The sequence below is a fragment of the Tauraco erythrolophus genome, chromosome 21 (genome assembly GCF_009769465.1).
Source record: "Tauraco erythrolophus isolate bTauEry1 chromosome 21, bTauEry1.pri, whole genome shotgun sequence".
NCBI classification, from domain to species: Eukaryota; Metazoa; Chordata; class Aves; order Musophagiformes; family Musophagidae; genus Tauraco; species Tauraco erythrolophus.
Genome location: NC_141485.1, coordinates 3,600,987 through 3,627,074, shown reverse-complemented (window position 1 = coordinate 3,627,074; position 26,088 = coordinate 3,600,987). Strand labels below are relative to the sequence as shown.

At 46.2% G+C, this 26,088-nt stretch overlaps 1 protein-coding gene across 1 annotated transcript in view; it reads left to right on the top strand.

Annotated features, from left to right (window-relative positions):
* The window catches only part of YPEL2 (yippee like 2), a 31,178-nt gene extending 6,110 nt beyond the window's left edge, over positions 1–25,068 (top strand). Inside the window, exons 3-5 of the mRNA XM_009977400.2 lie at positions 17,460–17,503; positions 18,272–18,380; positions 19,800–25,068. Of these exons, the coding sequence (XP_009975702.2) occupies positions 17,460–17,503; positions 18,272–18,380; positions 19,800–19,889 (243 nt within the window). The 3' untranslated portion in view covers positions 19,890–25,068. The remainder of the gene's footprint in view (positions 1–17,459; positions 17,504–18,271; positions 18,381–19,799) is intronic.
* The last annotated feature ends 1,020 nt before the right edge of the window (positions 25,069–26,088 follow it).

Below are 26,088 nucleotides of genomic sequence, written 5' to 3'. Positions count from 1 at the left end.
CTGCTTTTGTTTTAAGTCAACTTGAAAATAGCTGTAGGGGACAGGTTTCCAAATTCAGGCCTCTGGAGCGCTTACTGGTGGTCTGTCTCTCCCCATGATATGGCCTCCTCCCTCTTGTTTCCAGCTGTGAAACTACACTGATAGCCAGGACTGCATGAATTACCTTCCTGATACCTTTTGTTCATGTATGTGCTTGTCAGCATAACTGATGGGTTGTTGCGTGATCGTGATTTCAAGGTGAAGTGCCTGGAGATGTTCTCTGTTAAACTCTGAGCTGTACCAAGTGGCTACACTAAAGCCCCTACTTAAGGGAAGGTTCTCTGATACTTCCACCAAAATGTAAGACAGCTTTCCAAAGTCTGATGAGTTATTGTTCGAACCCTCCTGGTTTTGCCAGTCTGACAACAAGACGCTTTGCAGTGAAAAAGCAAAGGATGGGGGGTACAATGTCCTCTGAGCTGGGGAGGGTGGAAGGATTCTGTCCTGTCTTCTGATGTGTTGATCACAAAGGAAAGGGTCTTGAGGATAAGCTAATTTAAAAGCTTTTAGAGTCAGCAAGTCGCGTGCCTTTGATGCAGAGGGAGCAGGCGGTAAGAGGATCTCTTTCTGAAGTGCGAAAAACAAACTTTCTCAGAGTGTCTGTTGGAGCCTGCAGAGCCTGGCTGTGGCCAGGCATCAGGTTTCCAGGTTTTGGCTGCCTTGGCAATCAACCCTTCCATAAAGTTTATTCAACTTATAAAATCTGTGTTCAGAAGAAACAGACGCGCCATAAGATTTATTAGCTGAGATGAGAGGAAATTGTGCTGTGAACTCTGTGTATGTGCGTGCGCACGCAGCTCAGAGCAGTTCAGCTTCTTGGGGCAGCCTTGAGAGAAAGACCAGAGCACAAGGGACAGAGGGGCTCTGCGCCTTGGAAAGTGTGGAGTGCTTCCCCGCTTCTGGTTTGCATGGAAAACATGAGAATGTGTCACCTTGCGCCAAGGGCATCTGTGCTTGCGGGGTGGACATCTTAGCAGCTGTGGAGGTCCTTTTGGATTCTCCATGTTGGGTGCTTAGACCTGTGTCTTTCCTTTTTCTCGTGGTCGTTGTGTGGGCCAGGTTGATGTGTACCTCTGTGATGATGTCTGCATGCCACACAATTGGATTTAAGTGTTCTGGTATGAATAATGCTGATTGCAGACTGCTACAATTTTGGTTTTTGCAGTTTCTGAATAGACAGACTTCCTACTAGGCTCTCACCTCCAAGTCATTCCCCCTCCTGGGGGGTTCCTCTTGTTCTGGTACAATTGCAGTGGTTCTTAGCAGAGCTGTCCTTGAGGACCACAAAACCTCAAGGTTTTAAAGAGGAGAACTTCAACAGAAAGAAGTTTTGAAATGTAAATGCCAACAGCAGTCTGTGCCCAGTTCTGGATGTGAAATACGTTCAACCTCTTGGATCACCTATGTGACTTTAGACTCCTGTGCTCGCTCGAGGTATCTGTAAAATGGGGTAGTCACTCCCCTGCCTTTTCATTGGGAGAGTTGTTACCAGCTGGGTGTTGTGTTGGGACACAGAAGATGCTTTACTGAATAAAGAAGACTTGTTTTGCTTACTGTTTTTATGGTAGATTAGAGTTTGTGCTTTGCTCTTTTTTGACGTATCTGGTCCTCAGCCAGGGAAAACACAGGGCTATGCATGCCCAGTGGCTTCACCTTTGACGCTTCCTTCCCCTCCCTGTTCCATGTCCATGCTCTTTCTGGTCTGCTGTGCAACGCAGCCAGTTTTGCAGGTAAGTAGCTTCCAGCAGAGCAATGCCAGGGCTGCGCACTGCTTTGGAATTTGAGCTTCCAGCCGTCGAGGCATGCAGAAACGGTCCAAGAGTGCTGACTGCTAAAACTGGGACACGGGAGGGAAGGTATGGAAGCACAGTCTGAGGCTGTGTGTATTGAATCTTGGAAGTATTAACTATGGTGTGCTGCAGTGCTTGTATCTGCTCGTTATAAAGTTCGTTGTAGACTGTGGTGTAAATTTGCAGTAGTGTTGGGTCCGCATTGCTGGTGGAGCACTTGCAGGTCATGCAACTTGAATGCAAAGGGTTTGGGGTTTTAGGTTTTATTTCTCAGCGTTATAAACCTTTAATAAGATACATTTTTTTGTATAATTGAAAACTTTATAAAAGTAATTGTGCAGTCGTAATTCGTGCAACTGGCTATTAAACTGGGAACAGAAGGGCAGTCCCTGGCTCAAGGGGTTTCCAGTATGTGTAGGAACTTTCTCAGGCAAACTTAGTCATCTTTTTATCTGTTTGAGTTAGGTTTTAAACATTGCCCTGAGGCCTTCTGCAGTTCTTTCATCACAGCCTTATATTGGCATCCGAGAACCAGGCAGTGCTTGTTTTCCATGTGAAAATGTGGCAAACGGAAAGAAGAAACAAGTGCCGTGAGGACTAAAAAGGGAGTGGGAGACTGTCAAACCGGGGTGTTTCTCAGGCTGTAGTGTATCCCATCTTGAACCTGACTATGTCACTTTAATCGAAACGGCCCAAATGACACCATCTTTGGAAAGGTTCCCCAGAAAACAGGCTTTTATGTAACAGCAGGGTGTTGGTGATTTGGCTTGATGAAATTAATTCCTCTATTCCTTTTGCCCCGAGTTGTGCAGAGACTGCGTGAGAGCTGTGCTGCGTTGCATGCCATGAGCTTTTAGCTCCTTTGGATGCACACAGATTGCAGCGCTGGCTCGTGCCGTTGGCTGAAACGCAAGCTGGAGCTGAATCCCAGTATTGTTCTGTGTCAGTCCGTACTTTATTTCCTCTTCATCTCCAAGTTTTCCCTCTTAGCCCTTCAGCACCGATGTTGACTTACTCTGACTTCAAAGTGTTTTGCCAGGACTGGGTATCCAAAACTCTTTGACAAATATGCCCTGGCAGGGCAGTTTTTGCTTTCCTTTCTACTTAAGGAAAACCTCGTGCGTTAAAATGGGTAGAAGGTTTCTCAATAAGCTGTTGCTATTTAAAGAAGTTAATCGATGCTGAGGCTTTTAAGAAAATCTGAAGCTGTTACATGAAGCCAGTTACCAAAACGTTGCCTTCTTACTTGGCCTTTTGTCTTCTGCAGCCAGAGGGATAAAGTGGTTTAGTGTGTCTGATTTGCACTAAGATCTAAATTGTGGGTTGGATTGTCTGGCCAAGAAAGGTCTTACTGACTTGGGAAATACAAGGTGATCAGATAGATTGGGTGGAGTGAGTAACTATTTTTCCTTTATGTGCTCCTTTGGTGTCTGGGTTAGTATGAGTGGAGATTGTTGTTCCCTTGAAGCAATGCATCATTTAGAAATCAGTGCCAAATTTAGTAGGTGCTCGTGTTTCATTGCTTTTTCCAATGTCTAAGTGGACTGAGACTTTGGGAACTCAGCCTTGCCCTGCAACAGATTCCTGTGTGACCTTGAGTAAGTCACTTAATGTCTTTGTTCCTCCTTTCCCCACCTGTACAATTGAAATGCTGCTGTCTTTTCCAGTCTGCTTGGAAGATGAAGCTCTGGAGCAGGTCCTGTCTGCTCTCGTGAATTAGTACAGTGTGTCCTAATCCTCTTTGGCTTTACTGTAAAAACAAAAATACCTTGCCAGGTGACTGTAGTTAAAAAGCATATTTCAATGCCTCCAATTGCCAAAAAACAAGTGAAAGATAGTTGTTGTTACATTTAGCCTTCCTAGGCAGAACATCCCCTGGCTTTTAGAATGTTTAAGAAAAACATGCGTTCCATAATCAATGGTGGCAAAACCTCTCCAGGAAGGAGATAGAGGGGCTTTTCTTGCGAAATGTGCCTTCTGCATCGTTTTCTAGTGGGGCCTGCGGGAACAGCTGACAGAATGGACATTCAGCAGTGTAACTAGCGTCTCTTCTCTTTCTCAAAGTGGCAGATGTGATGCTGGTTTCTATCTACCCTGTGCTAGTCAAATTCTTTGTCAGCCTTTTCTGTTTGAATTCGAATGTACCTGATGTCCAGAAAAAGAGATGGGAACAAGAGCAGAAAAATCCAGGCCAAACACAGCCCTGTTAGTGTCTTGGTTGGCTGACTTTTTTTTTTTTTTTCAGAAACATCCCTGATTATGGAAATATGTAGGGAATGTCTTGTGGGCGTCCTGCAGTTTCTTTTTTTTCATGAATTACTGTGATGCAACTGCTAAACATTATGCAGTGATGTATCCTCTGAAGTTAGCCTAAGGCTTACCAAGGAAGTTTAATGTTTTCCTTTGATGTCTGCACAGGACTCTTGCTGAACATGAACGTGAAATCATTCAACACAAAAGGCTGCAGCTCCTCCGGCACAGAGAATATAGAAAAATAGAGAACTCGTGTGTGCCTGACTTTCTGCTTTGGGGTTGGATTGTTAGTGAAGGAACGCTTAGAAACCTCTTTTCTACCTTCTCAGACAAGAGTTGCAAGGTTTATAAGCAAACCTGGCTCCCAGTCGTCGTGGCCCAGGGGCTTCCCTGCTAGCAGGCTGCTGGAGCCTGAGCTTCTTGGTACCACAGCCCCTTGGTGAGCTTTATGCAAGCAGCAAACTTTGCTCTGTGTTGCAACTGGGGGATCTTAAAAGGATTTAAACTTTAGTGCTGGCTTTCAGAGAAGTTGTGGATGAATTCAGCTACTTTGAAGCATTTGATGCATCATGTGTAGGTGAAGTAAGCAGCAATTGTTGGGATTTTTGGGTGGTTTTTTTTACTTTTTTCTTTCTGAGTATTTAGGCAAGGCAGTGTGTAATGTTCTTATTGGTTTACTTTTTCTGAACCAGCTGATATTTGTATGTCAGTTCATCTTGAAGACATGAAGTTATCTGCTGAGTGGGGGAGCATGCACACAAGCTGAAATAATCTGAAAATTACAATGTGATTGTTTCAGAACGTTAATCTAATGGAAAAAGAGACATTTAGTAAGTGTCCAAGACTAGTCAAGTGAAAATCCTGCATTTCTGTCATAGGAAGAAAACCTCTATGTGATGTGAGTATTCCCTTTCCATGGATAAAGTTCTTGGTATTTTTCATTACGCAGAATTTCTTCGTGCTTTAAAAGTAGATGTTTTTTCTTCCCAACTGTGAATTTAAGTTCCCAGCCTCTTAAGGCCAGCAGGAGCTATCACATGTGACCTCCTGTAGGGCATGGGCCAGCGGATTTCACCATGATTGCAGCATGTCTTTCAGAAAAAGCATTTAATCTTGATTTGAAGACCTCAACAGGGAAAATCCACTGCTCCCCTTGGTCATTTTGTGCAGTGGTTAATCATCCTTACTATTAAGAATCTGAGACTTGGAATTTAGATTCGTCTGGCTTGTGCTTCCCCACATTGGCCATTATTTTCTTCCTTTGCTAATGAAATAGATCTATAGTGCCTACTATTTCTCCCCGTAAAAGGTTGTAGCATACAGTAAACAAGGTCTCTCTTGATCACTTTTTTGATAGGCTAAACAGATTCAACTTTGTCATGGTGCAGTGTTATTTTTTTCCAGTTCTACATAGTTTTTGTGGTTCTCTTCTACGTCTTTAGCGTTTTAGTATCTTTGTAGGAATGAAAATGGGACTGGTCTCATTGTTCCAGCCTCAGACTCAGCAGTAACATCTTTACAGCGTACACATTTCATAATTACATTAGTCTTACTGGCTTAGCACTGCACGGTAAGCTTCTGTTCATTTATTTGCTGTTAGCTCTTTATGCACCAGGTTTATCAATTTCATGCACATTTCTAGAAGCTGTCCAGTAGCTTTTGGATCCTGCTTTTCAGCTCTTGTTCCTTGATGAATTGTCACTTTTAGGTATTATTCAGAGCTTGCTCTGAATTGCAAGTATTGCTAGAGTTCAAGCGGTAAGTCATGAACAGCAAAGCAGTTCTGTAAGAAGTTGTTAAGAGTATTTTAGCTTCCCATTTCACTGTGTGAACTTATGGTAAGGTGTCTTGTAGTTCTTGGCTTCCATGAAGTTTAAAACTAAATGTTGAGAGGACTTCAGTTCCTGATAGAACGATGTGTCATCAAAGTTGTCAAAAAAGAATCTTCTGCTTCGGCACTTTGACCGGGAGATTGAGCATTGATTAGGCAGAGATGACCTCTGCAATCAAACTCATCCCCAGGACTTTCACTAGACAGACTGGTGTTTGCTGTCCTTGCTGCTGCTGGCCTGTGTTGCAGCAGGGAGGAAGGCCATCCTTGGAGTACTGCTCATCAGCTCTGAGCAGCCTTTATTTGCAAGGGAATCAACAAACAAAAACGCCCTTTGCAGGAAAATGTCAGGATATGAAATCTGAGCTCTGTAATGAGTATTTGTAGTACCTATTCCATAGTACAGCCACTGAAATTAGATCTTTCTGTCCTGTGTAATTGCTTCCTCTGAGGCTCACCCTACAAATCACTGTGCTCCCTCAGTTCCTACTGTCCGTGGTGGGATCAGGCCTCTCGTTCAGTTGGGATGTGGTTGTTTAACAGAAGGAGCCCAAGGTAATTTGTACCTCTTTGTAGAACTGTGTTTATACAGCAATTAATTGCTATGTGATTTTAAAATATTTCATTCTGTTCCAAAAAAGAAGGAAAGGGTAATAATTTAAAACAGTTTAGAATTCCCTGTCAAGGAGGAGGGACAGGGTAAAAATGGATTTTTTCTAATCCATCACTTTCTTTTATGGAAATAACTTCCCTTTCATCTGCTGCTTCCTCTGCCTTAGAATTGATGACCTGGGCATAAATAAAATATTGTTCCCATTTATTATCCAGAGAACTGCCAGGGACGAAGGACAGTGAATCATCAGGGGTTTTGCTGCAACTGCTGCAAATCCTGAACAACTGGAGTGTGGAGTTGATCAGGTCTGAGCCTTCCTGAGTTCGCTGGGTGGGTCAGTTGTTGGACCCCGCAGCTGGAAGAGGAGATGCCAGCAGGCTCGAAGGCTTGTTGATATGGGGTGAGCTGCCCCGTGAACTTCCCGTGCAGGTGTGTGCTTTTAATCTGATTTGCAGATGTGAGAACGAGCCCAGGAAGAATGCAGATACGAGTCTCACAACTCTGAGAGCTCTGGTTTAAACTATAGTTTGGTCACACATGCACATGAGTGTGAAGGCCACGATGGGGTGGCCCTTTTCACCTACTGCCTCTTGGGGAGAAGACCCCAGCTTCTCAGGAGGGGTCTCTTGTGATATTTTCTGTTTCAGTCTCATTTTATAGTAGCAGGAAATGCTATCAGAGGGCTTCAGATCTGCTTTAGGGGAGCTGTGACGTCTGCCAGTGACAAGCAGATCTCTTGAGGAGTCTGACCTCTGCCAGAGAGGGGCCTCAGCGTCCGTCTGGCCCAGCAGTTTGTCGTAGCCAGCAGAAGTGAAACAGGCAAGGACTGGAGCTCGAGTGCAGAAGGAGACTCCACCCAGAGTCCCCTCTCTTAAAATACTTGGTGCATTTGTGTGAAAATCTCAACTGTCAGATCAAGGAGCCATAACAAAGGTAGAAACTGAGACTGTCTACCTGCAACCTGGAATTTGAAGACTTCCAGGGATGTCTCTCCTTTCAGCAGTGATTGCTACAGAAAGGGGCGAGTTAAAATCAGATTAAGCCTAGCTGCGTACGGAGGTTCTCAAGTATGAACACCTCGATTCCAGCCCAGCCCTGAGAGGGGAGGCTGGGGAGGAGTGCAGGAATGAGTACACACGTTTTCTGCTTCAGATCTGTGGGAGGCTGAGCCTGTCCTGCGGACCTTGATGTCTGGGGACCTCTCCTCTGGCGCACGCCTTTTTGGTCCGTTTTCATGGAGGGCACGTCCACAGTAATAAACTGAATTTCAGCACAACACTTGTCTTATAGTGGAGACAAACGTTCAGAATTTAGGTGGCAGATTAAACAAAGAGGATAACTTTTGATGAACCTTCTCAGCAGTAAGGTACACGTATGGTGGCTTCATCCCACTGCAGTGGATCTTATCCAGCGACAGAGAAGAGCTGCTGCCCCAGACGGATCTGCTTTTGCTGAAAAGCAAGTCTGCTGCCATTGTCAGCGTCGGCGCTATTGTGAGCTTAGCGGCTGTGTTAACGGAATACGGCGTTCCACTGGTACAGGGACAGTCGCTATTATGCTGCTAATTAAATAACTTGTTGCGTTAGCAGTTTCCGTCTTCCATCCCGGTTCTGTCTTCTGTTTATCTCTCAAACCCATGCAGTAGCAATAATTAATGTGGAAAGAAAGGGCTTTACCCTCTCCCCTGCCACTCAATGACTTGATTGTCGGATGCTTTGAGCCGGCATCAACTTACAGGAAGAAGCAACACTCAAAAATAGGGGAAAAACCCCACAGCTGCTGCTGTAGCAATTGCAGATTTACCAGAATAACGGTGTTTTTCATCCCCCTGTATCCAGAAGGACACCAATGAGCTCCGTTTTCATCTTCTGTAGTTTTTCACAGTAGGTAACAAAGTGCTTCTTTCCATATTGTCCTTCTACGTAACAAAATGTAAAGGCTTGCTTTCGATGGACATCACAGATGACTTAAGTGCTAGAGTTGCCAGACTCATCCCAGCTCCCTTGAGCTTCCTGCAGATTTGGGAATGCTGGTGTCTGTTGGGAATGAGGCCGTGGAGGGTCAGGGTTAACCAGCAGTATGGCCTGAGGCCCAGCATGAGGGCCTGGAAGATGCAGACTTTCATTTCCTTCTCCCATCCCATGTCATTTAGATCATACAGGGAATGTGGAGCTTACCATCTCCTTTCAGGCACTGCGTGCAGGAGATGGCCCACTCTTCCCTGGGGCTGGTGGCCATGCTCCTGGCAGGAGCTCAGTGCACTTCGTACCAATAAATGTTGCTTCTGCCAGCAGGCACACCTGGGTAGTTTTCCTTGGTTTAACGTTGGGTTAATGTTGGTCTTCTGTTGGAAGTGATCTTCTACTTGTCGCCAAGCAGGAATTAACCTGTGGTCTTTCTGTGTACATGAATTTGTGGCTTCCACTCTTTAATCCAGCACGGCTTCTGTGGGCTGGCTTGGCTTGTTGTGTGGAGTGGTCTGTGTGGGGAACGAAGCAGATCTCTAAGACATGTCCTTACCCTTTCTCCCCACTCCATCTTCCTGTGGGGTTATAAATGCTCCTTACGCAATGCACTTGCTCTTATTTTTGCCCGATTAAACGGTCTGGTGTCAATACATATGTTGTTCCAGAAGTTGGAGACTGTTAGAAAAACTGAGATCTCTTTGAACTCTTCCCCAAGAAGGGATTGATTTCCCATGAGAGAGGGGAGAGTTTTACCTGCACTGTACATTTGTATTATACAGCACTTTCTTCCCTGGCAGCAAAAGGCAGAGGAAGGACAGGGGGCAAAGCATGTACCCCAGAAGATGACGACTGGACCCAGTCATAGATCTCGATGCCAAATTCCCTTCCAGTCTGAAAGGCCTCTGGTAGGTCTTGAATCTTTGGTCTGAAGTGAGGGCATGTGGTAGCCGTCCGTGCTTGCAGAAGCTGCGCTGCCTTTCTTCCTCGTGCCCGCCTGGTGCTGTGCTAATGCAGGAATGGATTTTCCTTGGGCAGAGGGAAGCCAAACAGGAGAGGAAGGGAGCAGTTGCTCCCTGATGCAGTGCCCGTGCTCTCATGGGGCTGCAGGGCTCTTAGTCACACACGGCTGTCCCCCCTGCTTGGGCTGCAGAGAAGAGGGGGTCTGTCTCCTGCAGAATTTACTTTTTCAAGCAATTACTCTGATACTTCATCTGCTTTGTTTCCCACAGTATTTCCATGCTTTGTCATCTTAAAGTCAAGTTTTGAAGCACAACAGCAGCAGCAAACGGAGACCATTGAAATCGCAAGAGAAGCCTCAAAATTCTGTGAAGTTTTATAGAAGTAATAAATTTGGTGTATTTTTTATTTGCCTTCGGTTGTTTGTGCCTTTAGCGTTCACATTTAGAAATTTCACTTTGAAGTCTGTGGGTTAGAAATGCATTTAAAAATAAACAAAAGCAGAGTCCAGGAGCCCAGGGCTTTAATAAGGGGACTGAATAGCACAGGACTGATGATAACACGATGAGACTCAGCAGCGTTGCGTTTGACCCGAGTTTGGAGGGGAGCCTGCTGGGCATGGTGGGGAGAGAAGGGGACAGAGCAGTTTGCAGCTGCTTTCTGAATTTTAACATGCTTTGCTTGGGGTTTAGCTTAGCAGAGGGGTGACTTCAATAGATGTTAGAAATCTTTGCACTTGAGGAATAACAAAAACCTCAGTTTTAGGTAATTTGTGTTTCTCTAAATACTGATATTCATTAATTGCAAAGCCTTGCAAGCGATCTCTCTTCTGCAACTGCAATAGAAAATTTCCCTTTGAAAGAAATCTCTTGCTCTCCCCTCTGGTGATAATGGACAGTCACACTGACACATGAATTAATAACTGGGAATTTGCCCCTGGATCCTGACCCATTTGCATCACTTTGTGCAGCCTGTCTGCCTGGAGCAACGCAGCTCCATCAGAGCACTGGTGTCACCTTCGTGTTGTGCTGACGTGCGTTGGAGCACCGCTCCGATGAACAGGACAGAGCAGCGTTTCATGGCTCGCTTCTGGTGGGATCGGGCATCTGGACCGTCCCGCTTGCTTTCTGTCTTCCTGAGCAGCGTTGATGTTACAGAGAGAACGCTGCAGAGTGTGCACCAAACACCTTCTTTCAGTTCATGGTACTTTTTGCTTGGCATTTTTGGAAGTCTTGTGAATGGTGCTGGTTTTTCTTAGTTTCAGCTCCTAGAAACATGAAAAGATGAGAGAAATTCACCTCAAAAAAAAACACCACCTAAAACAAATAATAAAACCTGTTCTAATTCCTTATTTAAAAAAAAAAAAAAATCAATTACTACTTAAATTTTGAGCCAAGCTGAGTATTTTGAGGATCAGGAGGGGGGCACTGGAACACTTGGATTTCAGACCACAGTAGAGTCTGTGATGTAAAATCTGCGTGAGCACTAAAGGTTGTAGGTTCAGGTGGGTCTGAAGGTGGCTGCAGCTGGTGACAGCTAATTTTTTTCAGTCTCTTTGGAAAGTCTGCCCTTCAGTCTCTTCTAGTTGTGGCACAGGGGGGTAGAGGACTCAGACCCAGCTAATGCAGCATTACTTCTGCAACGCTGAACAGTTCCCAGGGATGAGCTGCTGCTCCTGCGCACAAAGTGGGAATTGATGCTTTTCCCACAAAAGCAGGATATAGCAGAAGCGTGAGGTTCTTCACTCACTGATAATTTGCTCCTTTTCCCTGACAGCATCATCATAACTGCCTTTTCCAAGCAGAAGAGAGTTTATTTCATGGAAGGCAGAGGCGATGGCACGGGAATAGCCTGCTGGTATTTTTGCGGGTGTGTGTTCAGACCTTTTGCACTGTCTGGCTGCAGTCCCTCCCCACCTATCCTGTGTGGTGAAAGTGCTGAGTTGGTTCCTGTTAGGACAAAAGGCTCTTACCAGAAACATGTCTCGCCCCTGCTTGTGTCGGGTGTGGAGGGAATGAGCGGGTTGAATGAACACCTGCTGCTGCCAGGAGGCAGAATAAAAAATTGTAATAATGTCTCCCATCTTAAAAAAACCCAAATGTATTAACATCTCTCGTCTTTCCAGTCTGTGCACCTTCCTTCTCCAAGGCTACGTACATAACCTGAGACATAAACGTGGTGTAAAACTGCTGGGATGTAGCTGTTCCTAGAATGAAACACGGCAGACTCGTAGTTACTCTCTGTGTAATCGTACAGCAACGTAAACTGCTGGGGAATAAAGCTGTGCTGAATTAATTGAATTACTTCAGAGATGAGTTTGGTCCACTAATTCCATATTGACTTTGGGCTTTAAATAGCATTAAGGACCCATGTTAAAACTCAATTAAAACTCAGGAACACAGTTTGAACAGGCTAAGGTCGCATCTGTGCAAGAGGTGGAATAATGTAACCAGTTCCCTTGACATGGGTCTGTATCTCGCATAATCGGAGCAAAATTGAATCTCAGCTTAATCTGATCATCGACTGTTCCTTCTGTGAGGAAGAACAAGGTGGAATTAATGAACCCTGAGGAGGTCTCTGTAGTCTGTGCGGATACAGGGACCAAGTAATTGAGCTCGTGCTCCCTTGGGAGATACTTGAGTATGATGCAAGCGGATGGTTGAAAGGGCTTGTGCTGTCTAGGGCAGCCCCAGAATCTGCAGCGGGTGTTTTCGTAGTTAAATTCTCCCAACTTTGTTTCCATTGCGTAGTGACTCGTCACGCACCCAGCGCTGTTACCAGGCTTCGTGGTTCCTCTGAACACTTTGCAGGACTTACCTTTTAATCAAATCATTGTTGCTGTAATTAATAGGGCTCGAAAGGTGCCATTAAGGCAGAGCTTTCTGTGTGATGTTAGTTGTTAGGTGGGATAGCAGCTGATAGGAATTGAAATTAAGCACTAGAGGGAGTGGGATGAGTGCGATGAGAGCATGTGTTTATACGCAAACTCCAGTTGGGTTGATGTCATCGTTTGGTCATGCTTAAAGGTCTCCTCTCCTATTCAAGTTGTATTCTCCGAGAACATCTCATCCTTAGGTGTTTAAAGGCTGAATCAGCAGCAAGAATAGATAAATCCTACAGGCAGTGTTGTGCAAATGGCTAGTAACTTAACAACAAAAGTTGTACATGTAGGCGGGAAGTAAGTGATAACAGAGCTATCTCCAAATAGGTCCTTGGATGAATTTTTCTCCCACAGATTTCAGTGCCTCTTAAGCCTGGGAGTTCATAGTACTGCTTCTCTTACTCACTTAATTGCTCTGTCCCAGTGGGGATCTCACAGGCACAGAAAACACATCCTTTTCTGAATAGTCCAGATGGCTGCGGTCATTTGGCTTCTCCTGGTGCTGCCGTTGGCATTGCCCAGGACGTGCCGACCGCCGTCCATCTCCTGTGGTGGCTCTGGGCGCTCTGTTCCTGTTTGCATCCTTGCGGTGAGAATTATTTGTAGCTTTCAAGAGCATTCTGTGGAGGGGCACGCTCTGTTCCTTTTTCCTCTTGTACCTCTTTGAGACCAGTTGCCTCTTCATTTTTGTTTTATTGGTTTCTTAAAAGGCTGCCAGCTGGATATAGGTAAGTGGGGGTTTTCTCTGCTGCAGTCTGCAGAGAACAAGCATCAGTACGTAGCTGTTTAGTCCTGGCAACTGCTTCCTATTTTTCCAGATGATTCCAGCCAGCTCTTTTTGTGTTTAGCCTATTGTCCAGTGCTGTCACAAAGACTTGGGGTATTAATCCCATCGTCTGTTCAGCGTGTGGAACTGCTGAGTGGGCTGTGCAGTGAATGAGAAGCCGTAGGTACCAGGGAGAAGGGGTATGGTGTGTAGGCGTGTTTGGAGCACAGTCAGAATTCCTGCCTTTCCCTGGCTGTACTGATGGAATGTAAAAATTTCCTTCTGTGTCTCCAGCGGGAACGTGCAAGTGCGAAGGTCTGATGGCAGCAGGAAGGCAGGTGGAACGGGAAGCAGGCTGGAGTGGCGGAGGGGCATAGCCCTTCTCTGCGTCTGTGGTTGTCTGCGTGCTGTTGCTCCGCTGAAGAAGGCTGTGACGGAGTCGTGCATCTTGCTCAGAGCAAACAGAACGGTCGAGTCAGCGCTTCAGATCAAGGCCAGAATATGACAAACGGACTAAACCTGACAGCTCCCGAGGTCGCGGGTGTTGAATACGTAAGGATTCAGCTTTGAGTCTTGCAGGCTGAGTCCATCTCTAGCAAGCAGAACGTGTCTGCCGCAAAGGAGCTGGCAATTCTTCGGTGCTGGCTGCGTGTTCCGCGTCCTTCTGCGGCAGAGCTGCTGTAACGGCGTCTGTGAAACCCAAACTCCCTGTCCTGCAGGCTGCCTTTCACCAGAGCTGCAGCTCTGCGCTGCGGGTCCTTGCCAGCATATTTAGTTTGAGAACTTCCTACTCATCGACTCGTGTCTTCCCCCATACTGTGGTTGTCAAGCAGTCTGTGTGATTGCCCTTTAAACTGGATCCATGATATGATGCAAGGAGCAAAAAAATCTATTTTCCTCAAACACCCCCACCCAAAGTATTTGTTTTTAAAAATAATGATTTCACACATCTAATTTGGAATCAGCACAGCTGAGGGGGCCATAATGAGTGTCTGTAAATTGGGTGATGGGAACTTCTTAAACCAGAGCAGCTGCCAAAGGCATCTTAACATGGAGCTTCTGCCGTAACGAGGGACAGCTTGGCAGGCCAGGATCTGCAGCCGAAGAGCTGATTCCAGGCTGGATTTGTTCTCCACCTAGCTGCTCAAATCGGTGCTCCTTAGGCCCAGAAGCCTTTAGATGCCTCCGTGCTGAGCGGAGCACCCAGGAGCGGGGAAGGCTTGTGAACTAGGAGTAGTCAGGAGGAGAAAACTGTTGTGTATTGCACATCTCAAAAGCATTTATTGTTTTTTAGAGGGTTCAGGCAGGATAGGGAGGGAGGGCTTTGTTGCTGGCATATACAGATGTGTTTCTAGCCAGGCATTGAGTGTTAGCAGTGCAGAGAAAAATGTGTGCTTGGGCTTTCAGTGGGAAACAACAACAAAAGAAATCCTTTCCATTTCTTTCAGCTGGAAAGTGATGCCAGGAGCTGTTGTTTTAGAGAATAAGAAGTCTGGATTTATAAGCACTCGTGTGAGATACACCTTGGAATGTGTATCAAGAAAATCTACATAGAGAAAATGTAAAGCGTGGAAAGTAGGTGTTACTGCTGACTGCCAGGGAAAACCAAGGGTGTTGTGGAAATCTCTTTGTGTGTTTCTTAAATAAAATTATATTTTAAAAAAAAAACGAAACAAAAAGAAAACCCAACATCTGTTTGCGTATAAATAGATATGTTTCTTCTGATTTCATAGTGGCCATTACAGTGTGTGCCAGAAGAGAAGGAATGTCTCCAGAAAATGTTGAAGTTACAACACCCAGATAAAACCTGCTCTTGCTACCTCCGTAAAGATACAGTCAGCTCAATCTTGCAGACAGCAAACGTGCTGGGGAACTCGAGGTGGCTGCCAGATCTTTCTCACTTCTTTTTATATAATTTGCCACATCCGTAGCTAGCTGGAGGGTGAATATTAAGACAGGCAGCAGCACTGGAAGCTAAGCAGTGGTGTGTTGAAAAGTTCTGCTTGGGCAAGAGATAATTAATGTGATTATTTTTTTTGCAGTGACCACCCTTAGATATCCTAAAGCGCTGGCTTGAGCTGGAAGGAAGGGCACCTCTGAAAGGATGCTACTGTCCCCTGGGAGTGGGCTGGAATAGTGTCCAGTGAGCCCCGAACACAAAGCTGATGGGTTTGGTTTTGTTGTTTATTAAAGACAGGCCTTTGTACAGCAGTAACGGAAAATCCTATTTCTGTACCAATAAAAACTTTTTCCCATGGTGGTTGTTATTGGCAAACTTAGTCACTTTGGTGTTTATGGAAAAAGTATTTACTGGGAAGGACTGGATGGTTAGCAAGCTTAATCTGTTTTCATTTTGCTTTGATGGCACACATGTTGCTGTGAGACCTTCTATTTCATCCCTGTACCCCATCCACAGTCCATCCTTCCAGGCTTTATCCAGCTTCTGCAGCGTGGCCAGCTGATGCCCCAGCTGTTTGCCATAGCGAGGTGGAGCATTGCCTGGGTCTGGCTCGCACTCTCCTTTCTGGCCCGGGGGGCATCAGCTTTGTGTTGGTTCCTACTTTACCACACGGGCGCTGGAACAATGCAGCGTGTGTTTTGTGGCAGTTGGGTAGACCTAGTTGGCATGTGGGGTATCAGCCAGCTGACAGTAACAATAGTAAAGAGCTCGAGTGCTGCTGAAGGATTAAAAGAAGCTTCTCTAATAAATGCAATTACGCAAACATGCTTGAGCCGTGTGTCCTATTTAATTCTTGCCCAAGAAAAGAGGAATTCCTCAGGGCACTGCTTTTGTCTGAGTGAAAGATATCCCAGTGCCTCAGGCATCCTCTCTGAATCCAGAGTGGCTCTTCTGTGTCCTGGGTGGCAACTAATACTGGGCTTCAGATTCCTCTGAAGAACAGTTATTCCTCCAGGACTGAGTCAGTTCTTTTGCCAGGCAGCAGCTTTAGAGCTGGCAGAGCCCTCGCTGCCATCCAGACCTCCCAGGCAGCTTTCCCTGCTGGATGTGGCTCCCTGCCTGCACGTCCTGGGCGTCGTGTTTGCCCACAGAGGTTCCTCTGCCCCATGCTAAGGAGCCTTTCACGCACGTTCTTGCAATCCATGATCTTCCAAGTGGGCCCTCACCGCTTCCAAAGGGTACCTTGACACCAAGAAAGGCACCAGGCTGCGCACTGGGACAGGTTGTGCTCGTTCCCTGTCAGGGCGGTTTTAAATCACACCTTTCATGTGTTTTGTTCTCTCCTGCTGCTGAGTGGATTTCCTCTCTCTGCCTTTCACATGAACAGGACTCACGATGGAGTGAGATGGAGAAAATGTCTTACAGGCTGTTACGGAGCCGCCGGCAGCACCCAAGAAATACTCACTGGGGCGAACGGATGGGCGCCCAGCTCTGGGAATTAGGGCTGTTGGCTGGAAACACGTGGCAGCCTCCGCGGTGCGGAGGAGGCAGTTGGTTAAGGCAGGTGTGTGCGGATGTACGAAACGTGGTCCAGATCCATCCGCAGGTTTCCTGGTTCTCGGGCATGGCTTTGGCTTTGCTTCTCTGTGAGCAGCTGGGCAGGCGTAGGGGTGCATCCCGAGGGTGGGACTGACGGAAGGGGACAACCTGGGCCCACTCGGATATTGCGCAGTGTGACGCGGAGAGAGCACGTTTGTGCTGCCCCAGGGTCAGGTTGCTCTTCACTAAATAGGTGGCCAGTGCTAGTGGGCCGGGGAGGGAAAACCTTCAATGTTTCTCTTTTCTCTCAAAACTCTGTCTCCTCCCTTTTAAGGGTATTTAGTCTGAAATCATCACTCTTCTGTAGAAGCTGAGGTTTTAAGAAAATAATTAAATATTCCAAGGTTCCTGGTAAGGTTCAAGTTAAAGATTTAAATGGTCCAGAAAAGCTGCTCTTTGACTTTGCCAGCTCCTTGCCCCTCAGTGCATATGTTCCCTGAGGAATCTCATAGGTAGCTTGCGTGCAGAGAGCAACTGTGCTCTTGCTCATAAGAACCAAATGTTTAATTCAGCGTGTGCGTGTCAAAGGACATTAAAAATGCCAGTAGCACTTGCTGTGTGTGAGGCAGCTCTTGTAAGCGAGGCACCATCACGAGGTAATGTTGTAGGCTCGACACAAAAGGAGCCTGCTGCCTCCTGGAAGTGTCCTGGCTACCTGGAGCATCCTGCCGGACTGGACTGGCCTTGCCCCACTGTCTTCAAAACATTGCCTTTGCATGGTGGTGCCGTGAGATCCGGGGAAAACACGGGGCAGAGAGGATGTGCCATGACTGGTGATTATCTGGTATGATTTTGCTACATGGTCCTGGTTTAGCCTTATTTCTATCAACCAGCCAACTGAATTTTGTTTTCTTGCCTTTCAGTCCTTTCAAGGAAGCCAAGGACGAGCGTACCTCTTCAATTCAGTGTAAGTATAACTGTGTCACCTCTGCATCTCTTAAGATAGATTTAAGAAAACCCTCATGAAGAAGAAAACAAAAGGATAGTCATTAGAAAACCTCTGCCCAAGACTTGGGAGGCTGCTGAAAATGGTTGGAGAAAGAGGCAGGAAACAGCACTGATTCATACTAGATTTTATGTTGAGGTTTCAGATAAGCAGCTAGGAAGAGGTGGGTTTTTTGTCATCAGATTGAGAAGTGAGAGCTAACGGATGAGTCATTCTCTTCTCAGAGAATGTAGCTGGGCCAAAGAGTCAAAGGTTCGTAAATATAGAGAATATATGAACTTACTTTTTAGAGCTAGCGTAAAATTGAAGTATAATTTTCCCAATAACTGAAAATAGTTTTGGTGAGATCACTGCTGGGATGTCTTTCAGAAGAACTGCTTATTTCATTTGCATTTTTCAAGTTACCATTTGGGAAAGACAAAAGTGCCATTTTATCAATTTGAAAATGAAAATCTTTCTCAAATGCATAATTAGTGCAATTTACTAGAACATTATTAATCTTCTGTTCCAAGCTTTATAGAATTTTTAGTTGAATAAAAACTTTGGTTTACCTTTTCATTCTGTTCGGGAACTGCAAGAGATCTTTGTGTCGGGCACAGCTGTGGTACTCAGTATCCCGAACCTCCTGCTTATGTTTTCTAATACTGCAATAAAATAGCTGTCAGCTTTGCTCTAGCATCTTGATGTGGAAAGACACACTAAATGGGAGCATCTCTCCTTTTTCCCCAGAGTTAATGTGGGTTGTGGCCCTGCAGAGGAGCGGGTGTTATTAACGGGATTACATGCGGTTGCAGATATTTACTGTGAAAACTGCAAAACCACACTGGGTTGGAAATATGTGAGTATCAGTATCGTTTGTTTTCCCTGTAGACATCTGTGCTCCAGCCCTTCCTGCAGGTGTGTGTATGGTGACATGGTCTCGTGGAAAGACCATTAACTTGGGAACCAGAAATGTGGGTTCTGGTCTGTGGCCATGTCTTTTTACCTTCCTGCATTTCCATTTTCCCTCTTGGGTTTGTTGCATCCACTCAGAGCAGGAGCTCTTTGTGGCTAATGTATTTTTTTACTAAGAATATACACTGTGGGCCTGATTTTGGTGGGTGTCCTTTAGTGATACTTAACATTAATGAGGATAATTATAGTCAGTCTGGTGGTTCATACTGTCTTTTTTCCCAGACAATATCAGAAAAATAGAATGATCCATATATTGTCGATCCTGTGTCCTTCCCACTGGAAATTCTATTGAACATGAGTTTATCCATTTGCTATCTCTTGCTCTTCATAAATTCAATTACCTTCAAATAAAGGCTTGTGCTATGTCCTAATTTCTGCTTCAGGAGGCACACAGCGTACTTGTTTGTCAAAATATCTTGACCAGTGTCTGAGCAAAACATACATTGCATCTGTGGCCTCTGGACAGAAATATTCTTTAATAAATGAGTTGAAAGGCTATAAAAAGTAAAGCATCAAAAATTGATGCAGTAGGAATTCGTGCAGAAACACAGCCCGGATCTCACAAATTGAGGAGGACACTTAAGAACAGAAATTGAATTTATTGTTCAACAGTGGACAAAATTTGGTAAACATAGCAGTAAGCCCAAGCCTCTCCAGCACTAAAGTTCCGTTATTTCAGGTGCGTTACAAACAGCACACCTGAGCAGAGCTGAACCGCTTTTGAGGATGCAGCCTCAATAACGGAGCCCCTCCTGGCCAGGGATCCCACAGATTTCCTTCCTTGTTCACTTCTGCAGTGTAGAAGCACTGTGTGTTCTGTAGCCACATCACACACCTGTGCAGTGGGTCCCCCTCGTCCCTTGGTGCCCATTCGCTCCATTTCAACATGAAGTTTACCATAATCCGTCCCGTTCCCCATGGCGGTGCTTGTACAGCATGTTTCATCAGAGGGCCCCTGTGTTCTTAACAAACATTGATGAGCTCTCAGACCACCCTAGAGAGAGGTGGGTTTTATCACCGATGATTCCTAAAGCGTAGCTCAAGGAGCGGTTGCCGTTGGCCTACAGAAAGCTGCACGTTCACACGGTGCCAATTGTTTTTTTCCAGCCTGTAAAGACAACTAGAAGCAGGATTTAAGATTCTTCTAACGTGATTTTCCTGGAAGCCAACAGGAGGACCTGCAGTTTGACTGGTTTACTCTGTAGTCAAGGCTGAGACTTGCACCAGCGTTCCCAGATATGATCTGTAACTGTGACTTTACCTTCAAATATCATCTTCATCTCACTCTTTCTTCTTTCTTTAGGAACACGCTTTTGAAAGCAGCCAGAAGTATAAAGAAGGCAAATACATCATTGAACTAGCTCACATGATCAAGGATAATGGCTGGGATTGAACGGAAAGAGCCCAGCCCTACCAGCGTGTAAGAGAATGCCATCCAACCGAACATTATATCCAAGAGTGAGAGAGTGACTGAACGCTTGGTTCCATGCATTTAGAGGCTCTGCAGTTTGGGAGCGTCTTCACACCCTTCTCCATCTTTATTGGTGACTGGCCTCTAAATTTCTGTCTCTCTGTCTCTTTGCTTTGTATCTGTTTGTGAGTTGACCCTGGCTGCTTCTCTCTCTGTTCTGGCGTTGGCTAAGAGAATGCACCGACCGCCCGACAGCCATTCCATGTTGACGAATGTTTAAGTACAAACTGAAGTTGGCTCTGTGGTGGCGTTTCCTCAGAAGGTCTCGGTGCAGGAGGAAGACCTGAGTTTTGGGCAGGAGAAGGTGATAGGGGGTGGGGAGTGGGCCCGAAGGGAAGTCATCAGAAGTTGAAGCTGTACTTCTCCTTTAAGTCCTGGTTAACCAAGGCTTGAAACTGTCCACTTCTCTAAGTGGACAGAAAAATACCTCACGGCTGCATTCTCTCCGAATGGTAAAACTGCTGCTCCGTCAGTGGAGCTTCAGTCTAAGCTGGCTGAGCACAAGTCATAACCAGTTCCCCCCGCAAGCTAACCCCAGTTCTGAGTTTTGTTTTGCCATTTATGAACTCGTCGTTTGGGGGGCGGAGGACCTGGTGGCTGGAGAGATTCCCTGCCTCTCCTTTTTCTCGCTGTTTCGGGGTAGGTAGGCTGAACATCCCAACAGAGCACAGCTGTGGGGAGCGTCCTCACAGCTGGAGAAACCAAATCCTGACTCTTGAGCCCTTCACAGAGGAGGAGGAAACCGCCTAAGGCACAAGGGGGTTGGAGCTGCAGCTTAGAAAACATGATGGGGAAAAAAAGGCACGTGCTAGGCAAGAAAGAGGGAATTATGTAGAGGAGGATGGGGACAAACGTAGTAACACAGGGTACCCCTTGATTTCCCAGCCTCCGCTGAGCATCCTTGGGGGGCCTGTTACCAATCTTTCACAAGTGCGAGTTGGAAAACACTGTTACAGAATCTTTTTCTTAAATCCCAGGCCCCAGCCACCCGCTCCGCTCTTGGAGCCTGGCAGAGAACTGGTGCGAGAGCAGGGAGAGGAGGGAGCAGAGGAGCCTGGTGGTTGTAGCAGTATTGCACAGGTGGATATTTCAAGCCATGAGGTATCCTCCCCAAAACCTTCCCCCCTTTTCCCACTCCCAGAAGCCTGTGGCAGGCACAGGGAGGTGGGAAAGAAAAAAGAAGCTAAACATCTTCCCCCTACCCCGTAAATTGTCCATGCCCTGGAGTTTAAAGGGGAGGGGTAGATGGGGGCGTCGTAACTGCAAGGGACAAGTCCTTCCCATTTTAATTTTTTCCTTTTAGTTAGTGTGGACCTTCCCGAGGTGGTTTGTGGGGAAGGGGCATCGTGCGTGAGAGGGGAGCTGCGTTAGACGTCGGTGACAATGTGAAGTTTGCTCTGCAGCAGTCCAGCCAGTATCTGGTGCATAACTCAAGATTATTTAACCGAATTCATTTTATCTGAGTGAATTTTCTTTTTGTTTGTGGAATTCTTTCAAGTAGGTTAATCCACTGGGGGAAATCTGTCTTAATCCAGAAGGAAAGAGTATTGTGCAGGGGTTTGTAACTCCTTACGAAACCGAAGCTTTGGAGCTGTAATCTGTTGTCGTTTGCCCCCACCCCGAGATACTCTGAGTTACTGTGGGGATCAGGACCGAGGGCTGGGGGTGAGAGAGTGCTTTGCTGTGAAATGGAGGGGACGTGAGCAGAGATGCTCTTTAGGGATCAGGGTGGACCTTATGTGTTGGGTCCTTGTGCTGAAACCCAAACCTGGTGGCCCGTCTAAGCAAAGGCTGTTTTCTCTGTTGAACCACTATTCTTTACAGCCTTGAGAGAGAAGTGAGATGGGGGCTGGTGGCAGCTCCTGCCATGGGTGGAGTTGGCTCGGATTGTGGCTAGCCTGTTAGGCTTTCGTTCCTGATTGTCTGTACTTCCATCCTCCACGTTCCCTTCAGTGATAAAAATCTGGTAGAAACCAAAAACTCTGGAGTACCTGCTATCTTGTTGACTTTGGCATTGGCCTGGTCCCATTTTCCTGTCCTTTGGTTTCTGATCCATGACAATTTATTGGGTTTTGGCAAGTGGGAAGTAGTCTATGTTCTCTGACAAGCTCTTCAGTCTCCCCAGATATGGAGTCTTTAAGGGAATCTGGCTGGAGCTGGGAGAAGTAAGGGATAACCCCAAATCATGAATAGGAGACTGAGAGAAAGAGCACTCGTGGGCTCATGGTTTTATGTTGGCATTTAGAGTGATAGCCTAAAAAAAGCGATGTAAAAGGTAGGCCTGTCTAGAGGACTGCTCTGAGACATAAGAACAGTTACTACAGAGAGCTACCAGATGTAAATGCTTTATCCATGTATTTAGGGCAAGAAAGGATGATGGTCCATGAGATTGGGCTGTTTTTAACTGTTCACAGGGGTTACACTGTTAATGGCAACCAGGCTAAGCTTGAATCCGGCAAGATCTTAATCTGGTTTTAATTGGTTTTGTCCCATCAGCATCCACAGATTCACACTTGGCTGGGAATCTGGCCTCAAGCCCCGATACGAAAAAACCACGTGTGCCTGTAAGTGTCCCCAACACCCAGAGAATTATCTTTAGAGGGACTTTAATACACGCTACAGGCAGATAAGGAAAAATGGGCTTGTGAGGCTCATTGGCGTTTGTTCTCTGCTACGTGTCCATGAAATACGAAGTACTGCTTAGTCGGCTGCCAACTCACTGCGACGTGCTCTGGTAAGACACATGACAGTATTAGGAGCCGGTGACTGGACAGGGTGGTCAGATCTGTGTGTTAGTGGCTCCTGCCATCAGCACGGGCTGGATCGATGACTCCTAGAGCGGTGTATTCAGAGCATAACCAAAGAACCTCGCTCCCTGCATCCTTCTGGTCGTGCGAGTTGACTGTAGCCGGTTCCTTACGGATCGGAGTGAGCAAGGTGGGACTGTGGTTTCTGAGCTGGAGATGTGGCCCATGGGACCTGCTTCCTCGGGCAGGTGATGCCTGAACACGGAGCGCCAAGTGCCCGTGGTGCTGCTTTCCGTGGGTGACGTCTTCGGGAAAACACGAACAGCAGTGAGTTTTGCTCTTTTTTTGACATGGCAGCCTCGTCTCTGGCAAGCTGCGTGCGCCTTTGAGTTTACATCACCCCCATCTACCCCAAAGCTCAGACTCGAGTAAGTTTTAAATTGTTTTGCTCTGGTGGATTATCTGATGTGAAATCCTGATCCCTGTAATAAATATTCAGATGATAATATATACAAAGCAGGAAAAAAAAACAAAACACATTAGCTTGTTAAATATACTTTTGTAAATAATATTTAATTTTTTTAAAAAAATAATATATTTGGTGCTGTTTTCTCAGAGCCCCTCCCTGAGAGCACTTTTTTGTTGTTTATGAATGATACTGTTTCCTTCTGTATTTGTTGGAAAATATGTTCAAAGGGAAACAAAAATCATAATATACGTTGTCCTCTTAAGTCGATCCATTTTTCCTCTGGACATGGCAGGAGGGGGGAGTCACTCCTGCTTCCACCCGACAGAATTTGTCTCCGACGTGGGCGGTGGCCGGGTTACGGACAGCAGCCCACGGTCCGGGCAGGTACGGATGTGTGGGACGGGAGGTGGCTCCGGGCACCCGGGGAGCGCTCCAGTGTCTGGAGTCAAATGCTGAAGCATCTCCACTCGGTGCCGGAGGCCCCGTGCGGCAGCCCGAGCCCCGTGCCACCTCGCGCTCCCACCGCGAGTCCCATGACAGCCCGTGGGGCTCCGTGTGGGCACGACTTTCCTGAGGAGATCTGGTTTGTAGGATCCAAGCCTGAAATTTTCTCTTGCACCAGTATTGGCTGGAGTGAAGTAGACACCGAGACTTAGAAACCAGGATTGAATGTAAGCTGCAGCCTCCGAATCGCTGCTTCCAGGTGCTTGGGGGCAGCAGGGAAGGAGGATGGAGATTCCTAACTAGTCATTGTTTTTAAACTAAAACGTAAGTCTTTGGACATGGATCCTGGTTTTCTTTTGGTTGTTTTTTTTGTTGTTTGTTTGTTTGTTTGTTGTTTAAACCAGGCTGCTACATAACAAATTAGAGTAAAAGTTTACCTCTCTGGCAGTAAAGTGGATTTTTTTTGTTTTCCTTTCTGTCTTTAACCTCCCCCTTTTTCCCCCTTCTTCGTTTTTAATTCATTTGGTCTCTTGTTTTTCCCAAAGTGGACCAACAGCACAAACCACTGGACTGTGTTTTGCTGAGCAAGGAGCTGCTTTCAGTGCTGCATAACTGTTGCACGCTCTTTAATTCTCTGGTTTTGGTGCACACGATTGAAAAATATACAGGGAAACAAAACAACCCTACGAATGAAATCTGTTGTTCTTGTGATGATCAAGTGAGAATTTTCTCTGCGTTTTTCTAACTGGTGTGTGAGAGTGTGTTAATCATGCATTTCACTGCACTTCCTTCTTTCGGGAGGAGCATCGTGTTTCCATGTGAACCAGTTCTTGGATGAAGAGATGACACCCCAACACCCGGTTGGGAAGATTGGTGAGAGCCAGAGCTCAGCTCAGTGGGAAGGAGCTCTTCCCACCAGGTGAGAGGCCTCAGAAATTCAATGCTCAGAAACAGTTACATTAGACAGAGATTTTGCAGAATCCTGTTTGAAAAGAGTAAGCAGAAGAGGGGAAACAAAATCATCTTGAATTCCAAAAAAAAACCCCAACCCAACATATTCAAATGCAAGCAGAATGGCATTGTGTAAGGTACAACCACAAATAAGCTATTCTCATAGTTACGAACTGTCTGTATCCTTTGTTTTGTTTTTCGTAAGGAAATGGGAATGCTTTCCCCACTGACAAAACTAAAGGACGATGTTTCCGATACCAGCCTGTCTCTTGATGCTCTTGTGTTTACAAATTGTGTATACTTTTATTTCTTGGATCTTATTTTATTTTTTGGCATATTCTTTCAGGTCATTTGCTTCAGTAATAAATGCAATTGTTTGTTTTCAAATAATTGGTTTTCACCTTTTCATGTATTTGTACATTGTATATAGTTCTTCAGTATTAGAGGGAGGCGTATTGTTTGTCATATTTACAATATGTGTTGGTGCTCATTTGAGAAAATAAAATTTTCAAGTACTAAAACTGTTGGTCCACGTTTCTGTTTCCGGGCGCTTGAATTGGAGGCAGCAAAATTCAGTTGTTTGAGAAGTGTTACATTTAGCTTGAAAATAGTCAAATTATCCTCTTTTCCAATAGCCGCCGGTGCGGCGCAGTCACCTGCTGTGCACTTGAGTCGCGTCAGCACGTAGAGGCTGCAGCGATGGGCAAAGACCCCGTCGGGCAGAGCAAAGAGATGATCCATAGCCCCTGAAGTCCAGGATTTGGTACAAGAGGAAACTCCAAAATTTGTGCAGGAGACAGTGCTGACCCACCTGTCACCACCGTACCGTAACCGAGTGCCTTTCCCAAAACCAGACCGCCAAGGGAAGCACGTACCTCGTTTTGTGAGGAATTACGTGATTTTAAAAGTATTTTTCAAGCAGCAGCAATAGCGAGAAACCCATGAAATAAAATCCCACCATTCCCATTAAATTGTTTCCCATGGATGAAGGTTGCCTTCGCGGGGCCTATGATGGTAAAACGGGTCAAGAAATTCCCAGTGGCCAGAAAACCAGCCTGGGGTTTGCTGCTTGGTGGGATTCACTGTGTGGCATCTCTGCTCGCAGGTGAGTGGGGTCCAGCGTTTCCAGTTCCCAGTGCCTTCAGCTCGAAAATCCGTTCGAACGTGCGGTTGGGCTGCAGGCAGTGCTTGCTTTTGGCTGAGCCGGTGCAATCCCTCTTCATCCCGCTGCTGGAGACGGCCGGGACCTGTCCCCGTGCCCTGTGCCAGTGCCCGGCAGTTCACCGTGCCACCGCACGCCAGCTGAGCGCCCTTAATTCCCCACGTGTCTGAAAAAGCAAATTAACCCACTTTGGAGAGGATGTGATGGCGCCAGCTGCGAAATGCCCTCGGCTCAAAGTGCAGCTCAGGCCGTGGCAAGAAAAGCTGCACCTGAGAGGTCGGAGGCGAGGAGGAGCCGGGGGGTTCGTGGGAGACGGGCAGGGAGCCGAGGGGGATGCGACTGCACGGG